We start from the raw sequence: 24,570 nt of genomic DNA, 5'->3' as shown, positions 1-24,570 counted from the left end.
CTTCAAACAAATTAAATGTCATAACTCGCTAATCTTGCTGTTTTTTTAATTTTTTTCTTCATCACCAAACTCCCTCAGCCTCCCCGGGACAATTGCCCAAGACATGCTTAAGCTGTTTCCCTAAATCAGTTCTTCTCAGCTTTCAAAGTATCCCAGGGTGTGGAGTTCAGCTAGCCTGTGCAGTTCGAATCAGATTAGGTTTTAGTATAGAATGACCTCCTACTGTACATATGAGAAACGCATTACTCCCTCTGAGGGGGGGGAAAAAAAAAAAAGCTCATCAAGATTGCAGCAACACAAGTAGGGTTTGGGATCACACTCTGCATCTGAGCATTATGCCAATAATAATGCTGCAATTCACTGCAGCCAATGTATTGCCAACTTCCATTAGGGTAATCTTCATTCTGACACTAATGCTTAGAAGTGTTCTTCCACACAGGCATTAAATTACAGCATAGAGATACAATAGATAACATGTTTTTACAGGACACAATCCTTGTCCTACAGAGCTGAGACTAAATATGACAACTGACCTGTAAGTTACAGTAAAGGAGTGACTATATGATTAATCACAGAGTACCTGAATGAACAGCAAATCAATCGGCATAAAAACTAAAGCTGGTAAATCACCAATGTTTTAGTTAAGTATTTTCTTTTATACACATTTCCAACAAATTGCAAGTGGCAGAAATGACCATACTGTAGTGTCCTCACTTCGTCTTACTGCCTAATAAATTATGCCTGATGAGAAGACAGGACTAGATTAAATACTGTACATGGTTTTCTGCAAGCTGTATTCTTTGACCCACAAGAGGGCAGGCTGCTCTTTTTCTCTCCAAGGTACCGCAAACGCCAGAAAACAGATACTAAATGACGGGCTATTGTACTGCAAGAGAACCTAACTTTTGCTTATGAAATGCGGTGTTCAAGCCAGAAATCTTGGAAACCTAAAATACAAGAAAGCAAGTGTCTGTTCAAAACCACAAAGGGAGGAATGTATTCAGTCCCACAGGGGGGCGATTACAATGCCACACAGTGTGACTGGCTGTCAGCTGGGTGATCAGGCCTTCTCAAAAAGACTGTGGGATCCTCAAACAAAAGCACTGTTTGCATCATACTAGGTAGTTGAATTTCAGGAGAAGGGGTGGATATCGGGGGATAGGAGGCAATCCGAGTACAGCAAATGTCTGGAAAGCAATATACCCTGACCTAGTATTTAAAAGCTCTGGGCTTGGAATGTACTATTACAAATTGGTTTAAAAAAGAGAACTGCAAGACAATTGTTGGTTTGATATGAGGCACAAAGCAAGGAGCGTTATGTGGAAGTGCTGAGGGGCTGGAAGGCAGTGTGCCTAGTAATTACACAAAGGGACTGGGATACAGTGTGCCCTAGTGGCTAGATTTGTGGGACTGGGAGGTAGTGTGTTAGTGGCTAGAGCTGACTGGCTGGGAGGCAGTGTGGCTTAGTGGTTCGAGCCGAGGGACTGGGAGGCAGTGTGCCCTAGTGGCTAGAGCTGTGGAACTGGGAGGCAGTGTGTTAGTGGTTTGCAATTAACAGGAACAGTCATTGCAATACCAGTAGACAAATCCAGATCTTCAGTGGCACAAAGTTTCAACCTTGGTTGAAATGTGCCCTGCAATAGGGATATCCCCAATGACTGAACACTGCCAGCCAGACGAGCGCTTTTCAGTCAAAAGATTAAAAGTATTGTATTTTATTATCAGCCTTTTAAATATACAACTTCTGGCTTTGGCTTATGAAATACAATCTCCATTTTATCAACTAGACAATAATAATAATAATAATAATAATAATAATAATAATAATAATAATAATAATAATAATAATAATAAAAAAAAACATAATACTTAATCTGCAAGAAATTTTATCGCCAAGTTACTGTTGGCAATAGAGCTTATAGTGCAGGTGTGAAGAGCCAACTGCTGTGTACTTCCACACAGATTGATATCAGTGTAGCATTCAATTGTAATGTTCCAGCAAATATAACAGCAATTGTTGAATGTGTATTCCCCTTTTTGTCTATTAAATCTGGCCCTTTTACAAAGTTCCTTTTCACCCTGATTTTGCAGTTTACCATGTTTTTTCTCTTGCATTTAAAATACAATTCCTAGGCTTTACCACCATGGCATTTACAGTATCTGTCATTTATGATTTCACAATGCTTTACTGGAACTCTGCAGAACACAATAGCTGAAATCAGATATCCTTCAAGAGGATATAATTTTTTGATTATGTAGGTATTTTTACTTGACACTTGGCGCCACCTGGCTGCCACCAATTGTATATATTCTTTATTTATTTATTTATTTATTTATTTATTTATTTATTTATTTATACAAAGCTGAGCAGTCTGCTGGCAATATGGGTCCTTTTTGCCCCCTATGTTTTACTGTGTGATAGATTACAGATTATATTTCTTATTCTTAAGAGAGAAAAAAAATATCTTTTTTTTTTTTTTTTTTTTTTTTTCTTACCTTGTCCCACTTTCTCGGCAAAGTCTTCTAAAAAAGCTGCGAATGAACTGGTACTGGACTTTTTTTCCATGTCTTACTTTTTATAATTTTTTTTTTTACTGAAGATGTCTGTTCAAAAGAGGACTTTCTGTCAAATGCTGGTCCCTGTTATCTGGCCCAGAATAAATACTGTTGCTGGGTGATGTCTGAAATGATACATGATAACACAAGTGCTTATAAATGCATTGCCATGGAAATTCAACTACTGTCTGTGATGTCACTGTGTTGCCAAGTGATGATAGATGTTACTGCATGCTCCTACGGAACAGGTGATATGTCTGTGTTTCAAGCATCAACAATATATAAAACTGGGGCAAACCAACTTGAAGAACTTGTTTATACATTTCATAAGTTGGAAACAATCAATATGTTATCAGCAATAAATCTTTATATTTAATGAGAGCTGGAAGTAGTTAATTGCCAGTTTTGGTGAGCGAACAGTTATTTTTTTCATAAAATGTGTCACAAACACGTTTTATGAAAAAATACAAAGCTTTGATAAATGGTATTTAGTAATACTGTACGAAAGCATAAGGTAAGGATTAGGTACAGGAAAAGCTATGATGAAATCATCACCCTGGTTTTAAAGATCGAAATGTATGTTGGGTCAGCCAGCTGTTTCTACTGCAGCCCAGTAAGACACAGCCATCTTCATCTGGGTAACACTTCATTCAACTGATTGAAACAGTCATAGACCTAAATACCACTATGATGTAATATATTTATTTTTACAGACATAACAGAAATAATTTACACTGTTTATAGGTTGTATTTATTATTACTATTACATTTTTAAATTAAATATATACACACAGAGACACACGTTCATTGTTCCCAATAAAAGGCTGCTCTATCAGAATTGGTTTAGCTGGCTATTTTATTTGGCTATAAACACAGGCTGTTTCACACACAGATAAAGACAGATGGATAGATACTTCTGTTTTATTTATCTTTTGCATTTAAATATTTAAAGCACACCGGAATGTTTACACTGAATATTGCAGTTTGTAATTGTTTTCTTATACTGTTGTTTTAATGCATTTGCACAACTGTAGACAATGTACATGAGTTACACAACTTGACTAGTTGCACATAGAAGTTTGTATACCTGAATGAAAAAAAAAGCCCAACAGTTTGGCCTCTTCTCTCATCTGTGTTTGCCTTCTGGCTGTCAAGACTTGCCCTCATTTACACCAGCCCCTGATGTATTTCCCTACACAACTCATTTTCTGGCATGCACTCTGCGATTTATATGAAACAAAAAAAGAAAGAAAAGAAAAAAGGGTACACATCTGTCTGTAACTCTGTTTTGAAATCTGCACGCCCCAAGGTGGTTAGTGTCCCAGGATAGGCAGTGATGCAATTCACTCAACTCAAAAACCCATATTGATCCCAAGCACTGGAGGGTTAGGGTTAGGATCCCTTCTGGTGTCAGTTTAACTGAACCAACTCGGCAGCAGATTATTATTATTTTTTTTTATGGTGGCAAAAGAACCAATGTCCTTGCATTCGTGCCCCTGTCCCAACTTCTATCTCCAATGCATGCAGTAAGTCTTCTGCACTACTCAATCCCAAATGTCTTCAGAACATTAAATCAAGTGCTTTTTTTCTGTTTATAACACCCCAATATGTTTTTATGGACATCCCTTCTCTATTACCCTGCCAAGTTTATAACATTGTGGTTTGTTTGTTTAGAAGAGTGCACATCTGTTATCTGACCTATATTATCTTGAGTGTATGCCAAGGATTGCGAAGGCCCCCCAACAGCTATGTCTTGTTTTCAGTGTGTGTGTCGTGGGGTGGGACTGGAGCTCCATGAGGAACAGTGGTTTGCTCAACAGGTCAACCAAGCGAGTGGCCAAAAAGGGGTCCAAAACCCTCAATTCCAATCCAGGGAGGTCTGCTGCATTTTTTAGTCCCTGGTTTTATGAGCTGCTTTTAAGGAGGTATTTCATACAGTATTTACAGTACGGCCACCTGACATGCTCGTGGGTTGCTACTTGCATGCCAGTCTTCATTTATTTTCGAAGGGGGGCTAGATGCTCAAATGATTGTAAGTGCTGCAACTTCAAAACCAGTACTGGCTCGATTAAATTAATTCATGGTTTGACGGGAGAATGTGTGCTGTGTGGCCACACAGAGCGAGTATGATGTCCTTCTTCATTCTACCACAGAAAACAATATCTACTTGGTGTGCCTTCACTGTAGGTTATCCTTGTAGACCAAGAGAGAAGTACCCATTTGTCGATGTGCTAGCAGGTTGCGAAACATCTACAATGTAGAGCATTGAAAAACCACAATCACCATCAAACAATGAAACCTGGAAGATCGGTACACCCGAAGAGAGGCAATACCATTTTATATCATCCCAAGGATGGAACCCTCATTCTCAAGATGAATAAAAACCACATTGTCACTGATACTGGTGTTCCTAGAATCTTGCTGCTGCTGCTGCACAGCATTCCCGTTTGTTATTTTCAGGTATTAGTTAATGTAGGTTTGTCAAAGTTTCCACATACACATTACTAAGTAGATGGAGTATTCCAAGGTTATCACTACAAAGAGACTTAACATACCTGCTGAGGTATGAGAAAATGGGAATATGTCCACACTTACAATATAGCACCACACCCCCACACACCACTGTAAGGTGTTAGTAGATGGTAGCTGGTTCAGCTTCTCACATAACATCTTTAGAACTGTACTCCCACACAACAAACTGACATGATGAGTAAATCGAGTATGTCCAACTCTGTTCCCTAACTTTAAACACTCGATCATAGTTACTTTCAGTAGTACTGAAGAATTTAAGTTTACGTTTAGCACTGCATTACTGAAGGTCAAGGTTATCCCTGAACTTATTACGGTGACGTACAAACAGAATGACATTGACCTGTGGTGCTTCTGTAAAATATTTAGTTCTAAAGCTGCACAATCCTGTTCTGGAAATCATTCTTATTAAGCACACTGTTTGATTGACTGGTCTCCCCTCCCTTAGCAAAAACATTTGCAATGGTCAATGGTTGGTAGAGGCTGAGGATTCTTAATGCCACTGTTCACATTTTTTTTTGTTTGTACTGCACTTGGTTTGCTGTTTTCTGCTCTTTTGGTAGTATATGAATCTAAAGTGTAACGTGTAATGTAATGTAACAATTATTTCCACAACTATGCTCAGGGACTGGGCTTCCTCTTACAATCAACAAAGCATGTTCATGGAGGTACAATTATCTTTAATACAAAGTAAGACAATAGATCTTTCACAATAGATACTGTATTTATCTGCCCCCATGTGCACTTCTTTCCATGAAGAAAAAAGGAAAATAAACCAGCTGATGATCAATATCTTACCAGAGAACTCCCCATTACAGTTCTTATCAGAGAACTCCCCAATACACAAGGGCTGGCCTTGTTTCATCTTGGTAGAGTTGTTTTGCTTTGTTTTTTTAGCTTATCTGCTACCAAATAAAACTCCAGGAAAACTTCACAGGCTACATTCCTGTTTCTCACGAGAAAAGTGGCTTGAATTTCATAAGTAGATGGAACAGGTCACTTTAAGGGTCTCATAATTCCCTATTTTTCTAAATGGAATCCATTTCATCACATTGTTCTTATTTTTCAGCATTAACATAACAGACATAGAATATCCTGAACTGTATAGGCCAGAGTTCAAGTTTTCTGTAAAGGAATTGTATGAATCCAAAATACATCAGTTTGGAATGGCTCTGTACCATGAGGCAATAGTAGCCCAATAGGTAGAGCAGTTACATGATATTAGTTGAAGGTTTGTTATGTCTAGAATGAACCTGCTGGTACCAAGCAGGCCATGGCAAAACTAGCATTGGCATCTTCCAGGTTTTTAGTCCTTGGCTTTAACTAGTGCTGGGACAAATATCTGAACGAACATTTATTTATTTATTTTTTAATATGTATTCGGATACAAAAATCAGATGTTCGTATTCGCTACAAATGACAAAAATACCTTATTCACCAGAAGTTGCACAACAGTTTCAAAAATGGCAAATGTGAGATTAATATTTTAAAAAAAACAGGATCAACACAGCAGCTCTTGAGCCTCTATTTAAAAGTTTTAGACAGGAAAAAGTAAACAAAACAAATTATGCGTGCGCACATATACTGATCTCTATGGAAAGTCATCTGGGTAAAAAACACGTTGTGCTGCTTTAGTGTCTATGGTCACTGTTTACAACCATTTTCAGTTGACAGTAACTGCCATACATTTATAAAATACTATCTACTCTGTTGTATACTATATTCAATTTGATCTTCTGCCTAAAGTACACAACATTCTTTATGAGACTGATTTCAAATAAAAGCCAACTCTTAATTGTTTATTTTCTTTATTTATTTATTCAAATTGAAGGTCAACTTCATTACCAGATGCCATACATCCATCCAATGTCTATAAACACACATGTGCTCCATTAGTGGCATGCTATACATTAGAGTACACTAGATTCGTGCTATTTGTGGTCAATTAGCTTTGCTGATATAGTTATAAGTCTTTTTTTCCCAAACAGTTTTCCTGGGGAAAGAAAAAAAGCACATTAATAGAGAATGTAATCTTGGCTTCACACCAGAAGGGTGGGGCATACAGAAACCAGCCTCAACAGAGTGCTCAGATCATACTCCGAAGGTAAAGTGCCTTGGAAAAGGAGTAACATTACACTTTTACAGGCGTTTACACAAGGTAGTGCTTTGATCACGAATGCTTGTTTTTTCAAAGGGAGCCCCCCTCCATTTCGAGGGTGGGGAGGGTAAGTGCAGATATTTATCCAAGATAATGTTTGATCTCAATACGTTTTCCTGACCTGCTGCTCCCTATGTTTATTTCAAGTAGCAGTGTTTGATTAAACTGTATGCCTGCATCCTCCCTGGCAGGATACCTTGCGAAAAGGGACTGTACTTCACACTGTATGGTATTTCTGTGCCAGATGTGATGTGTAGATGCAGGGGGATGTCACACATGTTGTTAATGGAAACATACTGTGTATAGATTTGTATATAGTCAAGACCTACCTGCTCCCCAATGCAGTAGCAGAAGTTATTCAATGGTAATGGAATGTCTGGATGGATGAAAATATTGTTGCATTACAATAGCTCTTCTGTAAAAGTGAATGCCAATACAATGAATTTAGCCATTCATTACAAAATACTACAATGGCAATGTTGTACAGTTGAAGCAATGGCAGTACAGTAATACAGTCTTCTAAGGTTAAAGGAATATGCTGCATAGCCAGTGAGGTGCTCACGCGAAGGCAGGGAGTAACTAGACATTAACTGGCCATAGTGACTCAGAAGTTACAAGGCATTTCCCATCTGTGTGTCTGAAAACAAATAAACTATAGGTCATTTTAAAAGGCGCCTCCTGTCTTATTTAAACTAACATCCCCTTTAATTAACATGACTGCAAAGATGCATAAAAGGTTTGGGCATCAAATACTGTAATGCCTCTCTTTTTACGATGATATCTGTTCTACTGTGTTCCATTTAAATAGTTTACACCCAATTCATAAAGGGGACATATGCATTTAATGGCGACAGTAAAAGGTATGTTTTTTTGTTTTCCTTTTACAGTTCTGGTTTATATAGCCCTGGTATTTGGTGGTTTGCGGACAATTTTTTAATGCAAGAAGCAACAACATCATACGCCTCATGTATGAAATAAGATGAGGACATCAGGCTTATAAAACATAACCCCAAAGTATTTCTCAGGGTTTTCTGCAAGAGCCAGGATGAAGTATTAAAAAGTGTTATATAACCACCCCCACCCCCACCCCTATATCTGAATCAGGTATCCACATATATCTGAGAATAAATGGCATAGATCTCATTAAGGGATCCTTGATCTTCTGGGACAGTGCTATCAGCATATCAAAGCATTAGCCTAAATCAGACTGTGATGCTGTCGATGAAAGAATGCCCAGAGGCTCTACACAGCTTCGCTTTAAGGTGTGCATACTGGGAGGAGGGATTTAACGATGAATACTCTTCTGACCATAACAAACAGAGATTAGTGGCGAAAGAAAGGCATGACTCATGGCTCTGGAATGAAGGTCTAAGAAGTTTTAACTAAAAAGTCTGACTTAGGTGGTGCCTATCCAGTAAAAAAATAGCGGTCAGTAAAAAAAAAAAAAAAAAATACAGACGTGCTCAAATTTGTTGGTACCCCTCCACAAAAAACAAAGAATGCACAATTTTCTCTGAAATAACTTGAAACTGACAAAAGTAATTGGCATCCACCATTGTTTATTCCATATTTAATAGAAATCAGACTTTGCTTTTGATTTTTTTATTCAACATAATATTGTAAATAATAAAACAAATGAAAATGGCATGGACAAAAATGATGGGACCGCCAACCTAATACTTTGTTGCACAACCTTTAGAGGCAATCACTGCAATCAAATGTTTTTCTGTAGCTCTCAATGAAACTTCTGCACCTGTTAACAGGTAGTTTGGCCCACTCTTCCTGAGCAAACTGCTCCAGCTGTCTCAGGTTTGATGGGTGCCTTCTCCAGACTGCAAGTTTCAGCTCTTTCCATAGATGTTCGATAGGATTCAGATCAGGACTCATAGAAGGCCACTTCAGAATAGTCCAATGTTTTGTTCTTATCCATTCTTGGGTGCTTTTAGCTGTGTGTTTTGGGTCATTATCCTGTTGGAGGACCCATGACCTGCAACTGAGACAGAGCTTTCTGACACTGGGTAGTACGTTTCGCTCCAGAATGCCTTGATAGTCTTGAGATTTCATTGTGCCCTGCACAGATTCAAGGCACCCTGTGCCAGGCGCAGCAAAGCAGCCCCAAAACATAACCGAGCCTCCTCCATGTTTCAGTGTAGGTATGGTGTTCTTTTCTTTGAAAGCTTCATTTTTTCGTCTGTGAACATAGAGCTGATGTGACTTGCCAAAAAGCTCCAGTTTTGACTCATCTGTCCAAAGGACATTCTCCCAGAAGGATTGTGGCTTGTCAATATGCATTTTAGCAAATTCCAGTCTGGCTTTTTTATGTTTTTCTTTCAAAAGTGGAGTCCTCCTGGGTCTTCTTCCATGGAACCCACTTTCGCTCAAAAAGCGACGGATGGTGCGATCAGAAACTGACTTACCTTCACCTTGGAGTTCAGCTTGTATCTCTTTGGCAGTTATCCTTGGTTCTTTTTCTACCATTCGCTCTATCCTTCTGTTCACTCTGGGGTTGATTTTCCTCTTGCGGCCGCGCCCAGGGAGGTTGGCTACAGTTCCATGGACCTTAAACTTCTTAATAATATTTGCAACTCTTGTCACAGGAACATCAAGCTGCTTGGAGATGGTCTTGTAGCCTTTACCTTTACCATGCTTTTCTTTCTGATCTCCTCAGACAACTCTTTCCTTTGCTTTCTCTGGTCCATGTTCAGTGTGGTGCACACAATGATACCAAACAGCACAGTGACTACTTTTCTCCATTTAAATAGGCTGAATGACTGATTACAAGATTGGAGACATGTGTGATACTAATTAAAGAAACTAATTAGTTTGAAATATCACTATAATCCAATTATTTATTATCTTTTCTAAGGGGTACCAACAAATGTGTCCAGGCCATTTTAGAATATCTTTGTAGAATAAGCAATAATTCATCTCTTTTCACAGCTTCTTTGCTTTATTCTATGACATACCAAAGGCATGCAAGTATACATGATAAAATAGCTTTTAATTTCATCACTTTTCAGGAGGAATGAAGCATTATTTCAATGAGCTGTAAGGGTACCAACAAATTTGAGCATGTCTGTATATTCTCAATGCCAATCATGAGTTTTTAAAAGTACTTTATTGGAGTCCCATGGGCACATTCCAATAAGTAGACATTTCCTTGCTGTAGAAAAATTGCTATAGTCAGACAGCACTCTTAAATAATAGGGCAGACACTGGGTTTCCTTAAAGCACTATTTCATCTTCCTATTGTCTTTAGCTGTTTCAGTGCCACTGAAAAAGTATTTCAAATTTCCCAGTGCACAATATGAAGTCTTTTTCCAAAACTATTTCCCCCCTATCCCCAAGTATATCTGACAAGGCTCAACGTATTACACAAATAGTGGACAGCTATGCTATTGTATTTAACATGCAAGGTTTCTGATTTTAGGTTTTATCCACTGTATGATCTTTACATTCATACGCTGGAATAAACAGAGTGATGCAGATCATTAGTAGCACTAATGGGCCTCCTTGGTTCTCAGTCATCCTGAAAAATTCCCTCGAGGTGCTATTGCAAAACATACAACTTTCCCCAGCACAAAGTTCATTTGGACTGTAGGGCTTTGCAATGTTGTTTGTGCTTATCTCCAGAAATGTGTAATTGAGCTCCGGTCATTAGCGGCAATAGCCTTTCTGTCAATTTTTCAACAGGATTGTGGAGTTTACTAAATAGATTTATAGTGAGTTTTTATTTCACCGATTCTAAAAAAAAAAACTACAAGTGATGACTGATGAATTATTTTGTGTAAAGATTTGTATTCCCTTATCCAGAATACACGAGCATCTTTGAATCCCTGGATCTCTGAGGCATAAAAAAAAAAAAAACAAGAAACAAGAAACATTCATTTGTTCCATTAAATCAGAATCTCTCTCCTATTTTTTCAAATTGCAGGGCTTCATGTGTGGTTTGCCTGGCTCAGTGCAGCTGGCTTTTGTTAAGAGATTGTCAATATATAGCCTAAACATTTAACATAGTTTATTCTGTTAGCCCGGCACTCCACACTCATTAGACAGCCACCACCACACTTGAAAGCAAAACAGTCCACAGTTGAAGTCCCGAAACAGAACAAACTTCTCAAACCCGCAGACCCTTGTTATGTGTACACTTTGTTCAGGCGCCATATTGGCCCATACAGAAAAGAGTCACTTTGTGCCATTTCTTAATAATAGGATTGAAAAAAACATAGCAATAACTTCACAAGGAGTGCAGAATGGGATTCTAAAACAAAAAAGAGACTCCTTTAGAATGAAAAGGTACTTTATACCTCGACGCAAGACTGTTTTGACCCGCATTACGGCAGAGACATTAGGAGGTACAAGGAACATTTGACCCATAGTGAACCCATGGTGAACCATAGTATGGTGTGCTATACTGTGCTAAATCAACCAGTGTTGACTGGTGGCCAAAATAAAAATGGGGAGGCAGAAAAAAGGCAATAGGGCTTGGGGTCCCCTTAAGCCCCCAGCAAGCAGTAGAATTTGGCAGACGCCTTTATCGAAGGTGACTTACAGTACTCTACAGGGTTACAATGCAAGATTAATATTTAAATACAGTACCGTTTACAGTAAGTGCAAATAATAGTACTAAAACACAATATGAACTATGATACAACAAGTTAGGATTACAACAAGTTATATCTACAATTACATATTAGTGGTGCAATAGTGCATCAGCCGAGGATCCAGCAACATGGTGCGTAGGTCAGGTAAGTCCAGTGCATATCTGCAAGTGCAGTTTAAACAGGTTTTACCCCAATTTGGCTGTTAAACTCATTTTCTCCACTAGCCAACAGAGAAAAGAAAACAGTAGCCCATCATAGTTTATTATAATATAATTAACTGTTACACACAGCATATGTTTAAAAATGCACTGTAAAGCAACATTAATATAGCATTTAGATCTCAAGACCATACAATATTTTTCAAACAGAGTTGTTAAGGAAGGAGAAAGGCAGACAAAAAATCAAGCACATCCTATCGACTTAATTTGCTAAACTTAAATAAATGACCAACAAAATAATTATATACTGTACAGATGAAAAGAGAGTGAACGAGTTTTGCCTGTGCTGGGGAAAATAAACAAATACTGCTGGGGAAGGGCTAAAATAATATAAATACGACTTCCAACAAACATTAACAGATGCTACCGGTGTCACAATGCATTGGGTAGACGGGCGCGCAGTGTCTTCTGGGAATAGTAGTTTATCTGGCAGACGTTGAAAGGGGTTTCCAAATCAGTAGAAATGCAGAGGAAAACTACAACTCCCATAATCCACGCATGTCAACAACGCCGGCTTCGATTAACTTTGGTTAACGGGACTAAACAGTCAAAGAATTTTCCACGCTATCGAGCAGTGATGCAGTTTATTTTTTGTCTACCATCCCAGATGTTTTTTTAAATTTTCCTACTGATATGATGGATTTCGTATTTCTTCCGGTCAAAATCTAAACGTATATCAGCAAACCAGTGCTTCAGCAGGGGGCAGGAGGGTTTGAGATGCTCCTCCAATTAAAACCATGGAATACATCATCTGCCATTGCTGGTACTGTACTGTGTGTGGCTATAGCAGATAGGAGTTTGTAACAGAGGTTTGTCTCCTCTGATGAAAATTTTACATATTCTCATTTTGTTGATCATTTCTGTACTGTGGGTGTTGTCGAGTGATTGAAAACGAGACATTTTGTGTTTGAATTGAAAGTGATGGTCTCGAGGAGTCGAATGGGTCAAAGTTCAAGTATATTTTCTTCTAGCGGAATTATCACTTTTTGACGTCACTACTGTGGTATTATGCCTTTTTTTTCCGAAAGGCTCAGGATGCAAATATAGCCTTCATCCATATATAAATTTAACTTTGAAATTTTGAGGAGGCACTGCTTCCCTTGGTTCCTCTGATAAGCCTCCACTAAACGTAAAGTCAAGGTTGACGTACTAAGACAAGTTCCTGTTTTGACTAGGAACTCTCAATACTGCATTAAGGGGCCCCTTCCTTGCAAAAACTTAATGACATGTTCCTGCACCGACAGCTTAATTTGTATAAGAGTCGTCACTGTAATGGCAACAGACTTGCAACAATATAGGAATAACATGCAAGGCTTACAGCAAATGCCATAACATTTCAAATTATGGTCACAAATCCACCGGAATGACATTGGGATAGATATTACTCCATCAAAATTAATTTAACGTTATCAGCATAACAGAACAAAACTTTCCAATTATGAAATTATATGCAGTCATTATTTTAAATGGTCATCTGGAGAACATAAAAAGCCTAGGCCTTCAAGAGAGGTTATAGGGACATACAAACAAAGCAACTCCAGTAGTACTACTCCCCAAGACTGTACAGTATTCGAGGTGTTTTTTGTTTTGTTTGTTTGTTTTGTCTTACATCCTCCACACATGAGATTGACAGGGAGGTTTAAATGCTCAAGCGTCTGCTTGTCTAGCTGTCAAAACAAACTTACGTTACTGAGGCTCTTCCACCTTAAATAACCACTGCAACTCCCCTACACCACTTCTACCCTTGGTGTCCGGACCTCTTTTGTACCAGACCCATTTGCAGGTGGAGCCTATGCCATCAACATTCATCTGGTAAACTAGATCGCTTGGCCACAGCAGTATGCTTCCTTATACTGGCAGGCAAAGACAAGCAAAATAGCAAAGGCAAGTTAGAGCTGTATCTGGGTCCAGTATATTAATAGGATTGCTCCATTCAACTGAATCTTTCAGTTGACATAAAATCCTAACACCTTGCATGTGTTTATACTGGAGCCAGTACTATAAGAGGAGCTTTTCTCTGTGTCAATAAACAATGAAAGTGACAACAGGAAATGAACCTGGCTTCTTTATTCCATCTGGGGTTTGCTCCAAGATACCATGCAACTTGAGACACTGCGGACAGGGAGGATTAATATTTCTTGGCCGAAATATATTTAAAAAGTTCTTATCTCCAGTCCCCGAATCAGGTACGGATTCCATCTGTCTTGTCTCTTGTCTGGTGTGCCATCACATTAAGCAAAAGCAGAGTATTTTCCCGGCTAAACATCAAACCACTTGTGGAGACAGACAAAACCAGCAAGTTCTACCTGTTTCAGGTAATGGGGCACGATTTGGGTGCAACAGCAAAAACCTAGCCTTCCGGAACTATAAAATCATTTTCTTTCATTCACACAAAATATGTTACTGAGGGGGGGAAAAAAAAGACGTATTTAAAACAGGAGATTCAAAACAGGAAGTTTCTCACAGGTCATTTTGGGAAATTTGTCGGACAAATTATCTTTTGTTTGGTTTTACAAAAGGAACGTCACCACTTCAAAGCTACTAAATTCCAGATTAGGCATAACCCAGTAAATCCAAACCACCTGCCCTTGTCACATCAATGAGAGTGAGAGCCAGAGCCACAGTGGGATAAAATTACCTTTCTCTCCCTCTCTCATTCCATATCTTTGCTCTCTCATCTGTTTCTCTTTGCCATTTTCGTATGCTCTATATCCTTGTCTAAGATCTAAGTTAGTGAAGTTGGTCTTTTTAACATAGGTTTTAAGCCTTATTGTAGTATGTGTACAAATGCATCTTCCTAAACACACCTGCAATAAAAGGACAAATTACCTGAAAGATGAAATCATGTTTAAAAACACCAAGCCCTCCAGCTGACCATCACTTCCACGCGGTATGCAAAAATGTACTGCATATACTGTAAGTAAAACATACAAGTCTGTACTATATGCAAACTTTTTTTTTTTTTTTTTACAAAGCACTATTTATTTTGCTACACAGATTTCAAATACAACAGTCTTTCTAATACGAGAATGCATTATTGCATCTGCTTTCACTGCTGGGTTAGGACCTGTAGTCTGCTGGCTTTTAGTTCTGTGCTCTAACTACCAGACAGGACTGCCTAGTTTAATGTCTTGGCGTTAAAAGTCCAAACTAGCAGAGGCTTACTTGCTGTGAGCCATTTGGTGCGATATTCAGAGTCATTCACACACAGGTGCGATGTGACACCCTCTAGTGAATATCATCCCGGCAAATGCTTACGGCTGCAGACTTCAATTAGCAGCCCAGATCTCACAATTAACAAACTACTCTGAAACACTTTGAGACAACTGAGGAACAACTCAGCAATGCTTCGATCTTCGAGCAGAGCCTTTGGGTACACACCTAAAACTGAGGGAACACAAAGCCACTTTGTTTCAGGCCACTGCATGGCAAATAGGTGGAGTGGATACAGTAATCTCTTCTGTATATCTGTAGTCTGAAATTAAAGACCTTCAGGAGATATCTGCTGACAAATTAACACTACTTTGTGTTTGAATACATCGACTTAGGCCAAGTTATTCGAATTCTATGAATGTGACCCAAGCCCATAAAGGAGCAATGGCACAGTGGTACTTCCATCACAGTGACATTGTTACAGTGACTGAAAACAGCAATAATGTTTACATTGACCCTTCTACTGGCAAGGGTGCTCAAATTCCAAAGCTAATCTGCCATTGGGAAGACAAGTTTACACCAGCACAACTGAAGTGCAGCTCCCCTGCTAGGGTGAGTAAAAATAGTGGTGTTTCTACTAGGGATCCATACTTCTGATAGGGTGACTAAAGTGTAAAAGTACTCACCAACTTTCATGGGTGTGCTAGTGAGCTGAACAGACACTTTCTGTTGAGGCTGATAGCCACTATAGAAAAAATTTGTCCAAATCACAGCATTGAAACCAGGCACTCAGAATTACTGCTTTATTTATTAAAGAAAAAAAATGCTGCTATTGCCACCACTATGTCAATGCTAAGATACACTACATATTAAAAAGAAATACATAAATAAAGATTTCAAATAAAAGCATTAAAAGAATTCAACTCAAGAAAGTTTTCCCCAAAAGAATCTGCCTGATCTGTAAGGGTTAATGGTAGCTGGCTGTAAACATCTGCTGGTGAAGAATTTATTCCCTAAAATCACTGTAATTAAATGCAGAATAAATTTTGCTCTATTCTCCTGTCAGTTCTTTACAAGAGTCAACATGAAACCAGGGAAGAAAGAGAAGCTTGATTCACAAAAATGAACCGAATTACAAAACAACCACAACAACTATTCATCCTACCCATATACCAAAAAGAAGAATTACAAAACTGTTCCTGAACACCGACTTATTGATTCCATACTAAACACTTACACAGGATTCAGACATTTAAAACAATCTCAGTTGCAGGCCACCCTGCCCACATCAGCAACTGTAAAACCTACCATGCTTCATAGGCATCAGTTACAAGAGAAACTTTATGTAATCGCCATTCTCCCACTAGGCTATTCTTAACAGTTTAATATTCTATTACTGTGTTTTTTTTTTGTGTGTTATTCTTAATTGTTATTTCTGCTTATAATATTCACTTGTTTAAATGTAACCATTCTTACTAATTATTTATGCAAAAATAGCTTTTTAAAAGATTCCTTAGGGGAAGTGAGGAAGGGGAAAATATTACACCTGACAGACCATCTCCATATCAGTTTTCTCTGACAAACTGCCATGCTATTTAGTCCTCAGTTGACTTTGTGTGCGTGTGACCAGTTTGAGTTGAAGTGCTCTGTTTTTGCGGCTGCACTGTGGATTCGGCAGAACCAGGGATGAGATTCTGCGTCTGTAGCTGATTTAAATAATCAGCAGAGGGGTTTTAAATCTTGGCAGATATTGTTCCCATTTATGGTGGGAAACATGGATTTGGACTGAAATAAAATAAATCACATAAATAAAAAAGGGACTTCTTTCCAAATTTAAGCGGTTACAATTAGATGCAAATTACAAACGCAGCACACAGACGTGCATTGCTGTTCAGGCAACTGTGGTTGTAAAGCCTCCTATAAACACAAGCTCTAACTGATAACAGCTTAGCAGTCAGCTTCTGCTAAAACGCTTTAGCCTTGTTTGGCAAGTGCAAACAGTGTGTAACATTTTTACTGCTCTTAATTTACAGCAAATACATACACAATTCGGAACATATTTTGACTGTCTGGAATGTTGACTAAATCTCTTAAAATCTAAACCCTGGCAGTACAGAAATCTTTAATAGCAGAAAACATTTGAATCCCATTTAAACAAGCTTAAAGCCATTTCTCTGGGACAGGTTTATGTATGATATACAGTATGAGTATGACTGCCCTACTGTTTTATGAGAATTGCGCACAAACACTTGAGAACATGACTGCAGATTTAAACATACAGTAATTTAAAACCTTCTGGCATGGGCTGAAATGTAACCATAAAACCAGCCTCACCTTTATCAAAACAAAGCATCAGTATGGATGAACCCCACCCCACACCACTTCCACTCCCTCATCCAAAACATATAGTAGTGGTCTACATTCTCAAACCTCAACTCCAAATTATAATTTACACCATTTTTTTTCAGAAAGGAAAAATGCACCCAATAAAAGGTATCCAACCCAAGCTTTAAGTAGTATTGTAATTGGTGGTTGTGTTGTTTTTCCTTAAATTCAACTAATGGTGATTTGGAGTGAAATAATACCTTCCAACATGCATCCATTACTGTTTGTTTTCTTAGAAAATAGATGGTCTGGAAGGGAATACGGCCCTCTGTGGATTCCAAGTTATTACAACTCCTAAAGGTTGACAGGCTGATTGGCATCTGATTGGACAGCAAAACTCATCCTTTAAATCAGTCACGATTAACAGGGCAAAGGGCAGGGTGCCAGGTGAAAGACAGCAGCTACGACTGTCATCACTCACTGTCACTAAACATTACCACATCCATGCATCGTTTACATTGATCAAAGTGTTTTTTGTTGTTTCATTTTGGTTTAACAATGTTCTCTTTAGGGTTAAAAGCTTCATAGATAAAAAGGTGTACAATTTCCATCAGTATCCTATTCAGTTCTCTCAAATGTATTGTGTAGGTGTTATTTGAGTTGTGTGGCTTAAACCAAATTTTCACCAAGACCTTTTCTGTGCTGCTATGCTAATAACTTCAACAGCCAAGAGTTCAGTCCTGTTCTCACTGAAAACTAGTTTAATATCACAATTAAATAACATAGGTATAGCAATATGTGCATTTTAAATGTGGTCATCTCAATTTATAGTCTGTCTTACTCTGCTCATGCATCCCTATTGGCACAGATGGCTCTCATGAAATGATTTGGAGTGAAAAAGAAAAGAAAAAAAAAATTGGCACAGGGAAGCGGCTTAAATTCCAGAAACTGGCACCCATCAACAGCTGTACATAGTCAAGGAGTTTAAGTCTTATTTTTATTATTCATGTACAAAACAATGCCAGATTCCAAGTCTCCCTACAGGAAGTTTTTGTTACCTGATCTCCTGCAATACAGAATAATGTGGTTGTGTAATTGTATACAACCTGAATCTGAAATACCTTCTCCAATGTACTTTTGTCTTGCTTATTAAAAATAAAGAACACACTTGCACACCACAGAGTGACAGACATGACAGGATAACGTAAACACAGGCATACTGTACCCGGCTGTGCATGGCCGCGTTTCAAGTCCCGCCATGTAGATTTTTTAGCATCGAGGAAGACTGTTGTCTCCAAGTACACCAAACGCATCCTTTAGTTATAGTTATTACATGACAGGTCCTTAGTAACCAAAAGGAGATCCGTTATTCACTCTGTAGCACTGAATCCGAAAAATGTATTGGTTAAACCTTTCAACATGTACAGCAACGTTAAAAAAAACCACTGTTTTTGAAGATTTGCAGAAAAAAAAATCCAGCTAGAATTTGTGTGCTCTGTATGGAAAATTGCACACAATTTTTTTTTTTGGGGGGGGGGGGGGGGGGGGATCGATTATCATCAACATCATGGACAGAAAACAAAACCTTCCTTTTAAAGGAAAAACAACTCCACTAAGCACTATCCACTACCTCTCTTTACCTGGCAGCGGCAGGAAAATAAAAAAAAAAAAACAGCCGGGTGGAAGCGATAAGAAATACTTAGATGGAAAGCTCAGATTTTGGCCGGGGAAAGGAATTTTAATTGAAACAATATAAACCTGCTTAGTGCTGAGTGATTTACTCAAGAGGAGCACAATTAATAAAACCTGCGGTCTTGGCTATTGCGAACCATAATAAATGAGCAGGTACACACAGCTCATAATGTGTCTGGTGTTGGCTGCTTTGTAGAAGCACTGAAGACTGGAACCTGGGTTCCTGTTGCAGGGTAATATCTGCTAATGTCAAAAACAAACAAGTCTATCCATCTTAAAGCTACAGTGTGTCAGCTTTACAAGGGCATCTTACAAGAATGAGGCTCTTTCCAGTTTACTCCCTCTTTACTTCCTTTCTCCACCTGGGGGCTTGTCTTCACTCAAGTACACAGGTCTTTATTATTGATTCAAACTCCAAGAGAATGTACATTTCCACACTCCCAACCTAACAGCTTGATCCCTTTCGACAATCCCTCTATTAGGCACATACCTGCAATTACTGTCACCTAGCAACTGGTTAGAAATCTGAACAAGCTTTAATTCAATCTTAAAAACTGATTAAAAACTGCTGGCATTTGTCTCCAATTACATTGCAAATTCACAATTAAATGTGTAATTTACAAAAAGTACTGTTTGTAACTGGAGACCCTTGAGGTAATGCATAATGAAAAAGTTAATGTAATATTGTACCATGCTTCCTGCAAAATGGCTTCAGCATGGGTCTGCATGAGGTGTTTCAAATCTCGTGACCAGTTGTACCTAGTTTGTCACGCCAAGAATTTCTGGAGTATTCGTGGCATGGCAAACTAGGTATAATTGGTCACCATGGAAACTGACAGCTGAAACAAGGAGAGCAGATCAAAGCCAGTTATGATCATAGCATCTTCTATTAAACAAGATTTTAAAAATAAATAATAAGAATGATTCCATGTGTGACACAAATGCAGCTACAACCCAGTGATGGCATTAGAAGCTGTCCGGACTCCATGAAGCTGTGGCACCAAATTCATGTTTCTTGTACGCAGTTTGGTGTTTTTGCCAAATAAGGGGCTGTTATGGAAACAGGACTGGTTCAGTTAAGGGTGCCATTGTTTTCATAACAGCCACGAGCGAAACACGGATTACTGAAATTAAATTACATTACATTAAAAAACAGGGAATTTGGCAGGTGAATAAATATGTATTTGTGGGCCCAGGTTCAAAAAGCCATTGCAGCCCCAGAATCAGTGAAGTCAAGAGTATTAAGATTCGTGCAGAGTATACGTTTATAACTGGAAACGTTTTAGTGCAACATTTTCTTTAAAACCAATGGAAAAAGAGATCCAGTAATGCATTGTAAGTCTTGTTGTGAGACCTTAAATCTAACTCTGCAATGTTGATAGCCACGCTGCTGTAATTGCTAAAGCGAGATACCAGATAAGGGAGATTCCTATAAAATGACGTTTGGAAATCTTCCTCTTGGCGCCAAGCTAATAAAAGCAACCTAGGAGAACAATACAGCACTATCACATACTTAACCAAAATACGCAGCAGAAAACTATCCAATGACTGAGCTCACTTTGTACAAGATACTAGCAAAAGGCGATTTTATCAGTTTCCCCACAATCAAGCAGCGATGTGTTTTTTCACTTGACAGCTGCAGATACAGACATTACAATGGATAGGTTTCCATACCTGTGACTTACAGTTTCAATTCCTATGACAGCCCCTGGTCTACACAGCTGCTCTTGCCATAGGCATATGGAGTAGATGCCTTGCAGAATTACAGACCTAAATTACTCTTCCAGTAAAATGGCTACTTACAGCAAATGCCTGCTGGTTTTCTAAAAGTATTTATTGTACAGAAGTTTTATTGCAATCCCAAGACCCCTGACAATGCCGTCTTGCATTTAGCAGGACCTCAGGATCCCCCATCCCAAGACCCCAGTGTCAGGGATGAAATACTCTGTGAAAAGACGTGGACAGTCATCCCCACTCAAGCGTCTTAACATAAACTAGACGTGAAGCTTTATGATTTTACACAAGAGAGTCCCTTCAGCTTCGCATATTTCAGATAACAGAGTTGCCAATATTTTTTTTTTTTTCTTCCTCTGGAAATTATAAATTGCACTCCGTATAAGCCAGTGGCTGTGGTCCAAAACTAACATTCCGCAGCTCAGGAGGGCTGTCATCCGGGCCTGCAGCATGTGCGCTGCTTCACTCTTATCAGCACGGCCATCATGTCCAGGCTTGCAGGGGCTGTGAGGTATGACAGCCAGGGGGGCTGGGAGACACAGGCAGTGTGCGTGCGCACACACATGAGGCCCGGACACATATTTTGAGAACTTGCAATCAATATGGGTACAATTTATGTATTGTTTTTTTTTTTCAAAAGAACCAGTGTAAAGGAGTTAGCATATTAAAAGATTTACTCATCCACAGCTGTATAGTCATTAAGAAGCAAAGCGAGGTCCTGAAAGGGGTTCTTTGTCATTTCTGAATTCATTTTTGGGTCAAATGGATTATTTTGCAAGCAAGGGGAAGTTTATTAATATGTATGTGTTATGAATGCATTTGTTAAAGCATTAATTCAAGCCAATGTGCATAGCTTCCCAGATATTTACTGTACATTATGCCAAAAGCATACTTTAGTTTTTTTCCTACACGTTTTGCAACATAACCCTTTGAAATATATTGTGAAAAATGTGTACTCGTGTGTAAGAAAAAAGCTTTCTTGTTTGCAGTTTGTGTGGTCTGTATTAATAATTAATCACTGTATTGCAGAGGGCACAAGAGGGTATTTTAAATTAATTGATGGTTGTTTTCTCAACTAGAACCAGTAGTAGGGTGACCAGATTTTCAAAGCTCAAAACTGGGACACATTGTTAAATAATTGACTAATTAAATCATTAAAATATAGGGGTTTTTTCTTTTTTTTAAGCAGCTATTTAGTGTGTTTTATTATTATTATTATTATTATTATTATTATTATTATTATTATTATTATTATTATTATTATATAATAATAATAATAATAATAATAATAATAATAATAATAATCTCTGTAGAGTTTGGTTAAAAAAACACATTTATGTTTTGGCATTTTTCTTGGTCTAAATCCCGCCAGAACTGAACAGCTACAAAATTACTGTATTACACATAATTGCAGACAGATCCATATTGAATATAAACTAAATGAAAATGCATGGTGCACTGAGGAATAAGCATGTATGTTTGTGTTAATCACTTTATGAAAATAATGTTCTCGATTAACCTAGTGGCTTTTTTTACTTTTATTTTGTTATCACTGCAGGTGCTATAAACTAAATTAAATAGGAAGTGGTTGTTTACGTTATTTTGACAAAAGGTATTTAGAGTGTGTCGCCCTACAGGACGTTGATGAAACCCGGGACTTTCAGATTTTTAGAAAAATGTCAGGACACTGGTACCTTTGATGGAAAACCAGGACTGTCCCAGCTAAACCGGGATGTCTGGTGATCCTAACAAGTAAAGACTTCCTTTCATGAGGGGCTGAGGGAAAAAACAAATCTGATAATGTGGAAACTAAACCGCTTTTCTTCCAAAACTTAACAGTTTACTTTTACAATGAAACGTGGCACTTAAAATGAATCAGGACAAGGCAGGTCATTAATAAGTAGTTATGGAGCAGGTTTAGAAAACAAAATCGTAACTACCATTACAAGGTCCTGGAGTTCAAAGTGTCCCAGACTCTCCCATTTCCTTCAAGTACAGTCCATAAGCTCAACACTTTAGTACTGTGTCTTTACTTGCAGTCCAAAAAACACTTAGTACCTCATCATCCGAATTTATATTCTTGTCAAAGTATAGAAATTCCCATTTCTCATTCTAATTAAAAAATACAATTCCTACCTTCCAGCTTCTTCATTCTCTGTTCAGCCTCCCTCTGACCTGGCGGCTCCTCCCTTTCCTGCTTGTTTCCATGGTATTTGTTCTCCTTTGGCCTGGGTCCTCCTGTGTTGTCAGCTCGAGAAAACGAGGCGATTCTCTGAAGTATGGAGCCTACACTGTCCTTCTGTGGAGGGGGCCCCTGGGCAGGCTCCTCGCTGATCTGGGGTTTCTGGGTAACCATGCCCTGGACAGTTGGGGGCTGAGCTACTGGGGAGAGCTGCACAACTTGGGGCTGCGAGACAAGACGGAACTGGGGTGTCTGGGGCGGTGAAAGTTGGACAGGAGACTCACTGACACTGGGGACTGGGAAGCGCCCTGGAGGGGGCATGGAGCCAGCTTTGGCTGTTTTGCTGTGGATCCCTGCTGCCACAGTCTCCAAGCTGCTGATGGAGACGGCAGGGCTGGTTGAGCTGGTGGGGCTGCTCAACTTGGGGTGGGATCTAGGGGCTTGCTTAGGGAAAGCCTCCTTTGGAGCTTCTTGAGGTTTGGCCACCAGGTTATCAAGATCCAGAGGAAATTTGTTCAATTTTGTGGGTTCCTTTGGTTTGGGAGACTGGGTACCGGAAGTGAAAGAGGGCTCCCTTCCAAGAGGCCCGGAGTTCTGCCTGAGAGAGGCAGCATTCCAAGTGGGACCAGTGCTGCGGTACCCCATGCTTGGTGATCTGGCATTTCCAGCCCCTCGACTTTCAGTGATGCGTAGATCCAGAGAAGGCATTGAACCGTGGTTCACCCCCATGGGTTCTGCGGGCAAGACAAGAGGTGGCTCTGCTTCAGAATGGAACATGTTGCCATGGGAGGAGAACTTCTGTAGTGCTGGGCTGCAGATGCGCTGGGCTTTGAAGTCGCTCATCCCCATTGGGCTTTGGGGAGGGCTGGCGCAGGAGCCGAGTTTGGAGGATGCCTGGTATTCCAGGCTGGAGGTGGAGCTATGGAGGCTGTCATTGTCGCTTCCCGGCCCACAGGACGAGGAGAAGCCATTGGGGTTAAACTTGGTCTGGAAGGAGGAGACCCGAGTGATGCTGGACCCAGTGTTACCGTTAGTTTTGGCCATGGCCATGGAACCTCGGTTGAAGGAAAGGCTTGATACCATTTTGTTCTTTATGACTGGACTGGGGGCCGGGCTAGAGCTGATGCTGATCCTTGACTGGTAAGTTGGCTGGATGTGGGCGGTAGGTCCTCTGCCCTCATTGGTCTTGGTCAGGATAAGGGTGCTGGGTGAGGGGCTGAAGGGAGAGTTGAGGGGAGAGGTGGGAGAAAATGTAGGGATATCGTCCACATTGTCAGTGTCGAAGGATCTCTTCAATGCTGTGGTAAGAAATAAAAACATAAATATACATACTGCAGAGCAATGTGGCCAAGTTGTTAAATCAAGACCAAAAAGTAGAGTGTCGTGCTAATACTGATGGGCCAGAAGTCTGGACCGATT

The 24,570-nt window shown here is 39.2% G+C and overlaps 1 protein-coding gene across 2 annotated transcripts in view; it reads right to left on the bottom strand.

Annotated features, from left to right (window-relative positions):
- Positions 1 to 24,570, bottom strand: part of LOC117431487 (neuronal-specific septin-3-like) — a 79,740-nt gene that overhangs the window by 40,629 nt on the left and 14,541 nt on the right. The window contains exon 2 of one of the 2 annotated variants that reach the window (XM_034052431.3): positions 23,106 to 24,449. The exons of the other annotated variant lie outside the window; for it this stretch is intronic. Coding sequence (XP_033908322.3) covers positions 23,106 to 24,449 — 1,344 coding nt within the window. The remainder of the gene's footprint in view (positions 1 to 23,105; positions 24,450 to 24,570) is intronic. 2 annotated transcript variants of the gene reach the window in all.

Source organism: Acipenser ruthenus, chromosome 22 (assembly GCF_902713425.1).
Source record: "Acipenser ruthenus chromosome 22, fAciRut3.2 maternal haplotype, whole genome shotgun sequence".
NCBI lineage: Eukaryota > Metazoa > Chordata > Actinopteri > Acipenseriformes > Acipenseridae > Acipenser > Acipenser ruthenus.
The sequence above is the reverse complement of the archived record's forward strand: the minus strand, read 5'-3'. Positions and strand labels throughout refer to the sequence as shown.